Here is a 12,633-nt window from a genome sequence, read left to right as displayed (position 1 = left end):
TCCCCAATCCAATCCAATCCACCACTCCTCCACCCATTTCAATCACCACGCTCGTCCAAATGAACCATGTCCCGCTGTCGTAAGCGTCTGCCACCCAGCTATCATCCCGTATTCGACCCGATTCCGGGACGGAATTGGCCCTAAGGACCAGGACAATGAATCCCACCGACCCAACAGGGTCCGCACCGGTCAACAAGCCCAAGGTCCGGCTGAGCTGCGAAACCTGTCGACAGCGTAAAGTCAAATGCGATAAGCTGGACCCGTGCACGAACTGCCAGCGTCTCGGGGCGAGATGTGTCCCGGTTGAGCGGGCGCGTCTGCCTCGTGGCAGATCGGGCCGCTTGGCAACAGAGCGACCCGGGGATCAGGATGCGAATTTGAAAGATCGCGTCTCGAAGCTGGAAAGTATCCTTCGGGATCTGGCTCGTGGGGGCAGTCAAGCTTCTGCTCGGGCTATCTTGGCTGCGGCGGTCGAGGAGGGCTCGCAGGATGGGGAGAATTCGCTCGGCGACGACGATTCGCAGGCTGGGGGGGTCCGCACGCCTGATACGTATCTCGGGTCTTCGTTTTGGGCTAATCTTTTGAATGAGGTGAGTGAGTCGTGATGCAGTCTCGTGGTTGTGGCTGGGTTGTTAATTGTCTAGATAGGTGCCGGATATGCATCCGAGTGAGCGTCGGAGCTCAAAGAGTGATGACCATGATGCTGAGAATAGGAATCTCATTAGCTATCGTCGGCTTTTGACTATGGCTAGCGGGGGTGGGATCAAAAGTGAACCTGTGTGTTCCTCGCCGACCCATCAGCAGCTATGTTGTCTATTCATGCAGAGGGTAGACCCGCTTTGCAAGATCCTACACCGGCCAACACTCAAGGCATTTCTCGTGGATGGAAGTCCGTATCTGGACTATGAGCCGGGACATCTGGCTCCAACTGCGCTCGCCTATTCGGTGTACTACGCAGCGTCGTGCAGTCTCATTGACGAAGAGAGTATGCGCTGCTTCGGCATCCCCAAGTCATCCATGGTCGCACGATACCATAAGGAAGCAGAGACAGCCCTGGCCCGCGCGGACTTTATCACCACCAACGACCTCACCGTCCTCCAGGCCTACGTGCTCTTCCTCGTACGTATCCATTCCCTCCCCTTCGAAAACATCCCACTAACCCTCCCCAGCTCGCACTGCGCTCCCAAGACCAAAGCCGCCGCATGTGGACGATGCTCAGCATGGCCCTCCGCATCGGACAAGCCCTCTCCCTCCATCTCCCCGACCCCCCGTTCCACGTCCGACCCTTCGAACGTGAACTCCGCCGACGCCTCTGGATCGCCATCGGCTTCCTCGACGTCCAAGCCTCCATGGACCGCGCCTCCGAACCAATGATGCAAGCCAGCTGGCTCGAATCCCACCCCCCAGCCAACGTCAACGACATCGACCTCAGCCCCAACATGGAAGCCAACCCCGTCGACTCCCCCGGCTTCACCGACATGACCTTCACCATGATGATGCACAAATCGCAATACGTCGCCCGATCCCTCAACTTCTCCGACTTCATGGAACCCTCCATCACCACGCTCGCCATCCGCCAACAACTCGTCCTCGAATTCAAACAATCCGTCACCAAACTCCTCCACCACTCCAACCCCGACCACATCCCCCTCCACTGGCTCACCCGCGCCATCGCCGAATGCACCCACGCCTCCCTGCAACTCATCACCCTCCGGCCTCTCCAACGCGCCCCCAACTTCACCCCCCCGCACGTCCGCGGCGACCGCCTCCTCGAATTCGCCGTCAACGTCCTCATCCTCTCCCGTCGTCTCCGCTCCGACCCCCGCTTCGCCACCTACCAATGGTTCGAATTCGCCTTTCCCCCCTGGCACTGTCTCGCCGTCGCCCTCGCCGAGCTCTGCGTCTGCGACGACCAATCCGTCATGGAACGTTTCTGGGATCCCATCGAAGATACCTTCCACCAACTGGGTCGCCTCATCGCTGACTCCCAGCGCGGTATGCTCTGGAAACCCATGGAAAAGATCATGGCGCGTGCACGCGAACGACGCGCACAGCTACTTGCCACGGACGCTTTCTCCCCCTCTACCACAACAACCATCCAACAACAACAACCCCAACAACAACAACAACAACAACAACAACAACAACCCCCAATCCCCATACAAATACCCCCACAAGACTTCATCCCCGGAATGCACACAGACACTCAAGTCGGCCTCGACCAAGCCGTCGCGGCCATGAACACGCCCGAAAGTGTAGACAGCACGTGGCCGAATGTCTGGGACGCGGTGGATTTCAGTTACGCGGCGCCCGGACCCGCGCAGATGGCGTGGACGAGTTATGGGGATTTCGTGGCGGAGTTTTATGTTAATGTTGATGATCCGTTGGTGAATCGGTGATATCACTACCTACCTACCTACTGGGTGAAATAGATCTGAGAGAAATGGATACTATACGGGGTGTGGATGCAGTGTACACACATCCTTGAAAGGAGCCGACGCAATCCGGAATATGCTAGCACATACGACTCTAAAGACTTATTGTCGAATGACAATTAAGAACATGATGCTGACCATCCATCCCACCGACTCCGCCTATTATACACTGCTCGAAATAAACCACACAGCCTGCACTGGACTGGCGTGACAAAATAGGGGGAAAAGGGAAAAAAAGGAAAGAGAAACATAAAACGACATGACAGCCCCCGTTGTCCTGTTCTACCGCATCACATCACCGTGACCCGGACGCCTTAAAGAGTCAGATTGCGAATACAGTTCGTCCATTTCACTCCATTCCACCCCATTCCACTCCACTCACACCGTTTTAAGAATATATCGCTTCACTTCTCCTCTCCGAATACGCGAAGTACCAAAAAAAAAGGCTGTGTGGCCGCCCAGATGATAAGAAGGATATGTAGGAGGCTACACAGGCCCTCTGGGTCAGTTGCCCAGGGATAAAAGAAGTAGAAGAAGAAGGTAAATAGAATAATCACCGCGCGGGGTCCAGAAGCGACCAAGAAGAAATTGAAAAAAGCCAGGGTATTTGTACAACATAGCAAGATCAAAAAAAATGAGAAAGATGAGAAGAACCTCGGTAAATAATGCGATAGGTAGGTAGGTAGGTAGTGAGATGATAATGATGATGATGATGATGGAAAGTTTCGTCAGGTCAGTCCAGGTTCATTTCAATCGATCAATCAATCAATCAATCAGTCAGTAGTAATCCTCTTTCTCTATTATCATGATCAATTCAGTTAGTTCCTTGCGTAACGACCGGTTCCGGTCCCATGTTTCCACGATCTTCGGACGATGGCTGAGGAATACGGCTTTCTTCCAGGAGAGTCCGTTGTATTTCTGTGCCATTCCGATGGGCAGGTTCCTGGCGACGTTGCGCAGGACGAGTGCTGCCTTGTAGGCGACGCCGATGGGTTCGCCGCGCTCGTTGATAGGCGTGTCCATGTAGAACCATTTGCGGACGATGCGCTCTTGGAGCACGGCACGCTTGGAAACGGGCGCTTCGGCATCGGCAGGGCGCTCTTCGGGTAAGTGCGATGCCACATGGCCGGCGACCATGGCGGTATTGGCACTAGGGCCAGACGCGCGGAACCGGGTGCAGTTGTCCCAGTGACACGTGTGGATCGGGGTTTCCGCTGGGTCCAGGTTATAGTGGCCCGGCGTATCCGTGGCCTTGAGTTCCATGTGGTCGGCAAATACATGGTTGCGCAGGTCGGTGGGGGTAGCGAAAGCGCGCTGGCAGGTTTTGGTGGGTTTCGTGTTGTCCGCCCACTTGCAGTAGAGGTACGGGAAGCCCTGGAACGTGTAGGCGGTCTCCAGCGGACGGATGCCCTTGATGATGAACCGAGTCGCCGCACCGGGCCCGTTGATGACCTGTGCTTGGGCGTTGGTGAAAGTCGTGCTGACGTTCTTGATGAACTCGGCTGCTGGAAGGACACCGCCCCCAGGAACCCGGGGGTCCGCGAACCGGCTCTGATACGCTTGCCACAGAGCTATTTGGGTGATTTCGCATTCCGCATCTTCAACGAAGCAGCAGCGCAGCCAGCGGGAGCTACGTTCCGGCTCCTGTAACTCCATCAAGTCTTTCAAAAGCTCTGCTGGTACACGGGGAATCTCGGATGGCGGCGGGGCGACTTTCTCTTCCTGAAGAACCGTCTCTTTCTTACTGGGTCGCGCTTCGTGGGTCAGGAGGGCGATCATTCGTGGGACGAAAACGCTGGGGAAGTCGAAAATATCAAGCATAGTCTCGATGTTCTCGCGAGAAAGCGTGTATTGATACCAGAAGTCAAGCGCCCCGCTTAGGACGTCTTTGTCCAAATCCAAAAGAGTATGGAAGTACATCTGTTGCAGGGTTTGTTTCGGCATGCGTTCCAATGCGCGGTTTGCCTCGGGCTCGTCAATTTCGGTCGAAAAATGGGTCAGCGCCCAGAGCGCCCGGACGACGTGGGCACGATCTGAGGACTCGAGGCAGTGGAGCAGGGAAAGCCAGAGGGGATCTTCGGGGTCGGTCCTCATGAACTTGGTGACCTCTTCGGCAATGTCTAACGCGTCGTTCCTGATTTCGTTCAGACGGGGCTGATTGGGAAGGTTGATCAAGATGACCAGGAAATCCCTCAATAGGCCGTGCGCATAACGTGAAACATAAAACGCGTTCTCTCGGAGCAGAACCATGTTTCGGAGAACCAATGTAGCCTCTTTGACATTCCGTAGGCGATGGTTGAACTCGTCCGTTTCGAGGGTATCAGTAGGCAGCGTGACGGGGATCCTCCTGATTCTCTCGAGGATATCTCGTGTCCCATGTAGCGAGTTGAGCATGTTGATACGCTCCATGGGTTGACGGAAGTCATATTGGAGTTCCCATTTGACGCCCGTGCAGAGTATCGACACCCCCAGGGCCTTTTCCATCAATGTCTCGGCCAGCAACGGAAAGCCCTCGAACTTGAATTTGTCCCAACGCTGGTTTGAAATCTGGACAAGGTGGTACAATGCGAAATCGACCTCATCGGGAATGCCGGACTGGAGGCCATAATGCGCACGTTTATAGATATGGTCCGCTGTCCGAGCGTGTTAGCAATGGCAACGACACCAACGTGGGGTTGCAGGAAAGGCTCACGCACTTTTCGGAACCTCGAGGTATCTGAGGGGGAAGTAAGGATCATAGAAGTCGGGTTGTTTAGCAACCTTGCCGTGCAGGTTGAGGAAGAGGCCCGGCCGGTTGCCTGGTGTTGCTACCTCGCGTGTGTTCATGGGCACTTTTTGTTCCTTTCCATCCCAGCCCTCAGTTGGGAAATGCGAACTGTTTGAATTCGGCGCGGGAGAGTTGGAATGCGTTTGGGACATTGGCGTTGGCTGCGGAGACTGGTTGGCTTGAGTATGTGAGCGCCGAACCGGAGCAGTGTCCGGAATGAATGGCTGGTTGGCCTTTGGAGCCTGCCGCAAGCCCTCTACAAGATGTTAATCGAGCTTACGGACAAGGAGCATGGCGGAAAACAGGAATACTTGCCTCGTAGAGATGTGCGGGGAGTCTGAGAAGACATGTTGAGCCTGACTCAAACACGCCTAAGATGCCTTCCAAGAAAGCAGCCCGTTATATCAAGTCGCCCTGGAATGCCTCGTAGAAAGACCAAGGGTGACCTGACTAACCCAGCCTACTGGCCAAAGACACCGCCTGCAGTTTAAGCGCGAAACCTTTGTGTTAGACGCGCCGAACTGAAGTCGAACGCCCAAACGCTGTCTGTTGGCAGCCCGTTCCTCCGTCTCTTCCAATTATCCTCTCAAAATTCCCTTGCTGCGATGATACGAAAGTGTGGGCGTAGAATCGAAATTCGGTCGTTTTCCGGGCGGAATGCTCGCGTGCTGGGTTCGAGGAACGTAGTCCGGCGACGGTCTGGAAGCTTGGTCGCGATATGAAGCTATCGGAGGACTGCCTGCTGGGAACCGAAGAGGATGCGACGGGACAACAACATAAGACGCTCGCGTAGGAAGTGCTCAGGAAATTATGAGAAGGAGTCACTGCGCGTGTTGTCGACCAGTATCAGCGATAGATATATATTCTGGGATCGGGTGTCAATTCCTTTGGCGAAGACCAGGAAGAGAGGGCGCTGTGTAAATATGAAGAGAAGCTGATCCTGCGATCGATCCGTCCTTGGTCCATCCGCAGGCAAAAGTCCGCGCTGCTTCTTCGGGCCTCAGGCGCGTGTCCGGATTATTGTTACTTCCGGAGTGCCGTTCCCGTCGGTTTGCCTGGTTTGCAGGGATGAGTAGAATGATGGATGCCTCGCATATCAGGCTTACGAGGCCGCGTCGATCAGCGTTCGTCGATCATCCCGAGCTGCATTGGCCTATCGCATGTTCTGTCCTCAGTTCCACCCGCCGTGGGACGGGCAGCAGCACAAGGGACTGTACAGACAGAGTGAGGTCTGTCGCTGCTGGCCATCGGTTCACCAGCAAGTTTCTCCAAGACATTCAACTGTTTGACATATTGGCCGGTATCGGATTCTATGAAGTACTCGAGACATAATCCCTGATTAATATGAATATGAATGTTTAAAAATACCTGGTAAAGCTCCTTATTGACAGGCCCAGAAGCATGACCTTTAGTATCGTATCCCGGGGTTTGGCGAACCCGGTATAGTCCATCCACCATGTCTTCTACTTCCGTCCGAATACCCCCCATCTACATATCCGCACATAAACCATCATGTGCCTATAATATCACTTTCTATATAGCATATCAATATAATACTTGACTGTCTGCCTATCCGGACAAGTCAATCGATATGATGCATCCGCTGTCTCAACAGCCTCCCGATTCCACGACTCTCGCTCGTCTATCATTAGCCAAGTTCTCCCATACAACGACCTCACTTAACCACCGAGGTCCATTACACTGGAGCCATGTCATGGGAAATGGAGATCTAGTCGGCATTTTTGAGAGGCGCACGATGACAAATTTCACTCCAGACAGAATACTCTTGAAGGTCATTGGTGTCCATGGAAACCTGGTGATTCCCACCGCACTGAGAAGCAGAATCAAACAAGCTTATCAAGCGTGACACTAGGAAGAGATAGATCTTACTCACTTTGCTATTGAAGCCGGAAATATAACCCAGTCCAGCCAAATCACAGCGTCAAAGCCAATCTTCGCAGTCGTGGTGAAGTTACCCTGCCTTGCAGTAAAGTATCCAAGAGCAAACATGGTAGGAAAACGAGTCTATCAACAGTTTTATCCCTAACTTGTAAACAGGTCCACCGCTTCCAGATAAAATTCTCCTTCGATCACGACTTTTATACGGCCTTGGCCATTCTGAGCGACATGAAGTGTCCCTTCTCGGAGGCCAGTGTTGGCTCCATGCGGAAATTAACCTCATCTCAATGGAACTCGGGGTCAATTGAATCAGGACCTATAACTAGACAGCCAACATATGGATCGAGCATGCCAGGTCCACTCGCATCTCATCCGGTTACTTTCTGTCAACAAACCCCAACCACCAGTGCATCAGGTTCGTCATCTAGCGTAACAGCAGGTAAGACTTTATACACCTACCGACGTGCATTCAAGGCCTAACCATTGCAGGCATCTCAGTACCAACCACATCATCCAGCACAGTCCAGACCAGTCACACATACTTCACTAGATCAATCAGCAGTCGAAATAACCCCACACAAGCACAGGCACCTCTCAACTTCTCACAGCCCATCACCCAGGGGAGCCCAGAAGACAATCGCCCCAGGCCATCTACATCCGCATCTTCATTGTTGGCAAAACAGACTCAACCCTTAGACATACCACCTAAAAGAGACCTTCCATTCGCCAGTACCAGGAAGAAGGATCCACCCACCTTCTCACAGGCAACAATTACATCCACCAAGGCTAATCGTGGTACGAAAACACTGATCTCAGTTTGTTATAAACAGTACACGTGCTAACCTCCACCAACAGCAAATACAAGTCCACCAAAAACCACAAACCACCCACCAAGACCAGCCACCTCCAACGGAACAATCACCACACTACGATATTCCCACCCCAACAATGACAAACACCCCCTTCACTCAGAACCAAATATAACCCCCTCCACTATAACATCCAACCCCCCATACCCAGCAACGAACATACAATCCCCCAACCCTCCCTATCCCTCTACCACACAACCCCACACTGAACCAGCCAACCCACACCAAATAACGACAAACAGCGGAAAAACCCATCAGATGAAAGTCCCAGAAGCTCCCACAGCAACAGATCTCTCAGCATATATGTCCGCTCCGACCGCCGAGCGAATGGCTAGTATCGAAGCGTGGATCTGTAGTCAACTTGAAGACGATGGATTTGTCCAGCTTTGTCAGGATATGGAGGGTATTTGGCAACGGATTGCGTTTGGGAGATAAAGGGGGTTACCGTTGCGAATGGTTGTTGATTGTATGTGATATGGCTACTATGTATCCAAGTCAATGTGCTGGTTGAGATGGGTTATGATGATTTATTGATAAAGGAAAAAAGATACAGATTGTACTGCTAATTAATATCATATTTAAAGAGCCGACGCACAAATCCATCGGCCCGTAAAACACATCGATAGAGATGAATCTAACGACAAGCAAGTAGGTTATCCATTGAGAGAAAGGAAAGATAAAAATACACGGGCCTTAGAAAAGAATACGCTAGTCATGGAAAAACAACCATTAAGAAAAATAGGGAGGTAACCTTGATAAGTTTCTTTTCTGGGGGATATATGAGAAGAGAACTTCCAGCTCAAAAAAACAGATTCAATTTTCCAAAGGAACCATTACGAAGAATACACTTGTGCAATCTTAGTGTCTGTACTGTACCCCAGGGCTACCGAGTCCGACGGTAAATCAACCCGGAGAACACGTTCAGGTAGCCTTCCTTGGTGAGAAGGGTGAAGTCGACGACCATGTGACCTTGCGGTTGAGGGGCGAGGTTGGGGGAAGTGGCGTTCATGTTGTGCTCGGCCGAGGACATGGCAGGGGGCGGAGAGGCGTTGGCGGCCACCTGGCCCTCTGCACCCACGGCCAGGTCAGCGAGGTGCTGAAGGGAGCGCTGCTCGTTGGGTCCCATCACTGGCGGGGCGGCAGAACCGCTCTTGCCGAGGCTGGGATCCTGCAGCTGGTTTTCTTGCGCTTTCGTGCGTCGCCATTCGAGGAAGACGCGGATTTTCGCATCCCAGCCTGGAGTGCCGAAGATGTCACCGAACTCCCCGGACTCGGTGGTCCGTTTGGAGCGGTAGTCCAGGATCTCTTCGACCTTCTTGAGTGCCTCCCAGCATTGGTTCGAGTGTTCCGGAAGCACAGTGGCCTCGAGAAGTGTCATGGACGCCAAAGCCAAACTATGCAGATCAAACGGCGTGGATAGTCGGGACTGCATGCTCGCCTTGTGTAGCTCGTTGATGACCTCCTCGGCGGCGTAGATGATTTCATAAGGGCTATAGACGAAGATGTGGCGTTTGATCAACAACCGCACAGTCCAGTACAGCTGGTTCTGTAAACTTTCGAAAAATCCGTAAGGTGTGCCGTCCTCTGGGTGCTCGTGAGGCTTGCGGAAATCTCCAATCTCACTTAGACGCTCGAGCGATGCGACCAAGTTCGCCGCAACCATACGGCCCAGCCCTGTGTTCGTCTGGCATATATTGTTTTCCTGGGCGGCAAGTGTAACCATCTCAACAAGGAATGTGGAGTATGCTAGAAGGTAGGAAGGTTAGTTAACAGGGTCAAATTAAACAAAGGAGATGGTCAGACATACAGCCAATCCCCGCCGTGGCTGAGCCGAGGACCCTTTCGTCCTCCCGTCCACCGATCTCAAAGGTGCCCAGAACACTAGGATCAGCCACACTAATTGAATACCAGCGGCTCAGAATGGCTAGAGATACCCAACTGCGTCTCACAAGGTTTGCGTCGGAATCAACATCTGGATCTGACGATCGCTTGGTCTTCAATTGACCGAGCGCCTTCGCCATGTCGGAGCCAAGCTTGGTAGCAGAGTGGATGAGACTGTGCTTTGGCACGCCATCTTTCATCACAAAGTTGTCTGGTCCTCGTGAATCACAGTCAAGGATCATGAGAAGCAAGGTCTGAAGCCAGATCAAGTTCACGCCTGCTGGGCGCACTAGAGCCGGTTGTCGGGTGTAGTACAGGAGAAGATCCTGCGCGTTATCGAACGAGGTTACCCTTTCAAAGAGGCCCGTCACACGATCCATATTGGTACGTGTCACCGTGAAGAGACTGTACGAGAATATCTCCTGCACCTCGCGACTGCATTGGTGTAGAAGCTCGAGGAGACGTTCTTTGGAGTGGGGCAGGATAGGAAGTACCGGGTGAATCTTTTGATAGTAACTGCTGGGAGTTAGGGCGCTGACCAACGGAGACAATGCCACATTCAGCTATGTAACTTACGCATTGAGAGCGCTCTCATCCACGTCCAAGGGCGTCATGTCTTCATCCAAGGCCTGTTTAGGCACTTCGGGTATCTCGAGGCCAGGCGGCAACTCGGTCTCATTGCCCGTTGACCAGAACAAATTCCCAGGCTTGGGCGCAGTATGGTTCACAACCGAGGGATTGCAAGGGTCCGTGGAGCTCTCTGCAGCTTCTAGTACAGTTAGTCAAGTGAACCCGTATGTTGACGCGAAATTGGGCACGAACCAAACGCATTCTGAGAGCGAGGGTTGAAGGGCGGCTGCGCAAACGATGAGCTGGGGAGCCCTTCGAATACTGAGTATGTCCTCTTGCGACCAATTGGGCCAGCGTCCATTGGTGGCGAAAAGTCCTGATAGGCCCTCGGAGAAGAGACCTCGTTCATCGTCTGGTATGGCATATCAGGATGGACCATGGCAGGCTGCATCTGGCTTTCGAGGGTATGTAGTCGTTCGGCGAGTTCTTTGATGTAACTTTGATTGGTGTTAGTACATCACGTCCATCTGTCCTGTGAAGCCCAACGCGCATCATGATTCTTACCCTTTGCTGGGACCACGCTTCATGGGCACACGACTGAACTGGCATACGACACCAAGCCGGCGACAGTTCGAACAAGTCTCGACACCGGATTCGGAGCTCGCATCGCAACGAACCTACGGAGGAAGAGGTTAGACCACTGAGCCGCGTCGCGTCCGGGTGGTGAAGAAAAAGCGTGTCGTGGGTACCTTTTTGCGCCTGCATTCATCGCACGCGCGGGAGATCTTGGATCTCTTCCGTCTCGCGCTCTGGTCTCCGTAGCTCAGGTCGTGATTGGGGTCGACACCCACTTGCTGGCTGGGGGTGAATTGGAGCATGTGTTGTTGTTGGTGCTGGTCGGGAGATGACGGACGGCCCATATCAGCACCACCAGGATTGGACGAGCCCAAAACCATCGACTGACCATGGTGGACGCCATTGCTGGAGCCGTCGGCGAGGCCGGGGCCAGAGGTTTCGCGCGAAAGTTCGGCGGACAGGAGTTCGTCGGCGGTCAGCTGGCGGTTGTAGTACTGCATGGCGCCCTGGCCCATCTGCGCCGCGTTGGGGGATGGGTAGGAAGGAGCCGGAGGCATATCGGCGTGCTCGCGGGAGTTCATCGTGGCAGGAGAGGATGGAAGCGCCAGAGAAGACCGGGGGTGGATGGTGGAGCGATGCTCCGGATGATGGAGGAGGGAGAGAGTTGAAGGACGGAAGACGCGCGAACAGCAGGCAAGGTTTTACAGGCTAAAATTACCTGGGCGGGGAGAATTTCGAAAGGGTTAGCGCCGAAGGCCGACGGCGACGAGCAGGACTCAGCAAACATGATCTCGCGACCGAATGGCAGACAGTCCTTCGCACCGAATCTGATGTCGATTCGGGGACGAGGATATAGTTTCATACTGGGATGATCGCGCCGACGCGGAGGGCCGGCCTTTTGTTTCTGCGTCCAGCGACGGATTAATACTATTTCCCACCGGCCCAGAACTCGACCAACCCTCTTCGCTCGCCCCCAGTCTGTCCGGCGCAGTCGATCCAGCCGATTCGAGAGCCTGTCTGAATCGATTTCGCCTGGGTTTTGGGCCTCAGGAACCCGGGCCTGTCCTCCGATTCTCCCCTCGTTGACCTGATATACGAGGCAATTGCCAGGGGCTCGTGGGTGACCATTCACCACCTACCGTCGCTCGGGGCAGATGGTCCTCGCAAATGATTACAATCACCCATAACGGGGAATTACTCATGCAGCACTCATTCTCACTCATCTAGCATCTCTATTCAATTTTCTCTGCTTTCAATTCTCATGTACGGCCTCGTGTGATGATTTCTCACGTGAGACTGTATGTGTATGTATGACGTCTGTCCTCCCAAGAAGCTGACTGGCAGCACATTTTCTCTGGTGCCGTGCTCTAAATATCCGACACGGTCTTCTACGTTTTGGTGTGCATTTTCTCATGTCATAGTCGAAGTTCTGAGAAGCAATGCGAGCGTCGCAAACTTATTTCGGGTCTGTCATAACACTCGGAGCGAGGAGTCTCAACGCGTCGATGTAATAGGCTCGGCTTTCTTGCATCGACGACGTGGCCAGCAAAAGCGCACTTGCCCTCCTGAATTGGTTCCGCATCTCCACGTCGTTTAATGAGTGTCGAACCAACATCATCTGGCATTTTAATTGCGA

The 12,633-nt window shown here is 53.4% G+C and overlaps 4 protein-coding genes across 4 annotated transcripts; 2 read left to right on the top strand and 2 right to left on the bottom strand.

The window, feature by feature from the left end:
* Window positions 1–155: 155 nt before the first annotated feature.
* BO80DRAFT_363394 (Zn(II)2Cys6 transcription factor) lies at window positions 156–2,399 on the top strand (the record flags this gene model as incomplete). The annotated part of the gene is made up of 3 exons (XM_025716101.1): window positions 156–590; window positions 649–1,119; window positions 1,170–2,399. The coding sequence occupies 3 exons, from the start codon at window positions 156–158 to the stop codon at window positions 2,397–2,399; spliced, it is 2,136 nt and encodes a 711-aa protein (XP_025572051.1).
* Window positions 2,400–2,805: 406 nt separating this feature from the next.
* On the bottom strand, window positions 2,806–5,755 carry BO80DRAFT_185013 (putative chromatin remodeling complex subunit (Rsc9)). The gene is made up of 3 exons (XM_025714059.1): window positions 5,518–5,755; window positions 5,132–5,458; window positions 2,806–5,068 (listed from the first exon to the last, which is right to left on the bottom strand). The coding sequence occupies exons 1-3, from the start codon at window positions 5,549–5,551 to the stop codon at window positions 3,213–3,215; spliced, it is 2,217 nt and encodes a 738-aa protein (XP_025572050.1). The 5' UTR covers window positions 5,552–5,755; the 3' UTR covers window positions 2,806–3,212.
* Window positions 5,756–6,796: 1,041 nt separating this feature from the next.
* BO80DRAFT_481791 (uncharacterized protein) lies at window positions 6,797–7,748 on the top strand (the record flags this gene model as incomplete). The annotated part of the gene is made up of 3 exons (XM_025723386.1): window positions 6,797–7,018; window positions 7,076–7,213; window positions 7,261–7,748. 3 exons carry the CDS (start codon window positions 6,797–6,799, stop codon window positions 7,579–7,581), a joined length of 681 nt encoding a protein of 226 aa, XP_025572049.1. The 3' UTR covers window positions 7,582–7,748.
* A 743-nt stretch (window positions 7,749–8,491) lies between these two features.
* On the bottom strand, window positions 8,492–11,847 carry BO80DRAFT_467564 (putative C6 finger domain protein). The gene is made up of 6 exons (XM_025722870.1): window positions 11,171–11,847; window positions 10,986–11,098; window positions 10,674–10,918; window positions 10,428–10,620; window positions 9,778–10,367; window positions 8,492–9,716 (listed from the first exon to the last, which is right to left on the bottom strand). Exons 1-6 carry the CDS (start codon window positions 11,576–11,578, stop codon window positions 8,854–8,856), a joined length of 2,412 nt encoding a protein of 803 aa, XP_025572048.1. The 5' UTR covers window positions 11,579–11,847; the 3' UTR covers window positions 8,492–8,853.
* Between the last annotated feature and the right edge of the window lie 786 nt (window positions 11,848–12,633).

The sequence above is a fragment of the Aspergillus ibericus genome (assembly GCF_003184845.1).
Source record: "Aspergillus ibericus CBS 121593 unplaced genomic scaffold BO80scaffold_42, whole genome shotgun sequence".
Lineage (NCBI taxonomy): Eukaryota > Fungi > Ascomycota > Eurotiomycetes > Eurotiales > Aspergillaceae > Aspergillus > Aspergillus ibericus.
This window is presented reverse-complemented; position numbering and strand designations above follow the sequence as displayed.

Bases quoted from the DNA above. Each gene is read 5' to 3' on its own strand.
- BO80DRAFT_185013 (XM_025714059.1), bottom strand. From the start codon at position 5,551: ATGTCTTCTCAGACTCCCCGCACATCTCTACGAG. The intron at 5,459-5,517 runs GCAAGTATTCCT...AACATCTTGTAG, and splicing joins TCCCCGCACATCTCTACGAG to AGGGCTTGCGGCAGGCTCCA. The intron at 5,069-5,131 runs GTGCGTGAGCCT...ACGCTCGGACAG, and splicing joins ATACCTCGAGGTTCCGAAAA to CGGACCATATCTATAAACGT.
- BO80DRAFT_467564 (XM_025722870.1), bottom strand. From the start codon at position 11,578: ATGAACTCCCGCGAGCACGCCGATATGCCTCCGGCTCCTTCCTACCCA. The intron at 10,919-10,985 runs GTAAGAATCATG...CACCAATCAAAG, and splicing joins AAGCGTGGTCCCAGCAAAGG to TTACATCAAAGAACTCGCCG. The intron at 9,717-9,777 runs GTATGTCTGACC...CCTACCTTCTAG, and splicing joins AGCCACGGCGGGGATTGGCT to CATACTCCACATTCCTTGTT.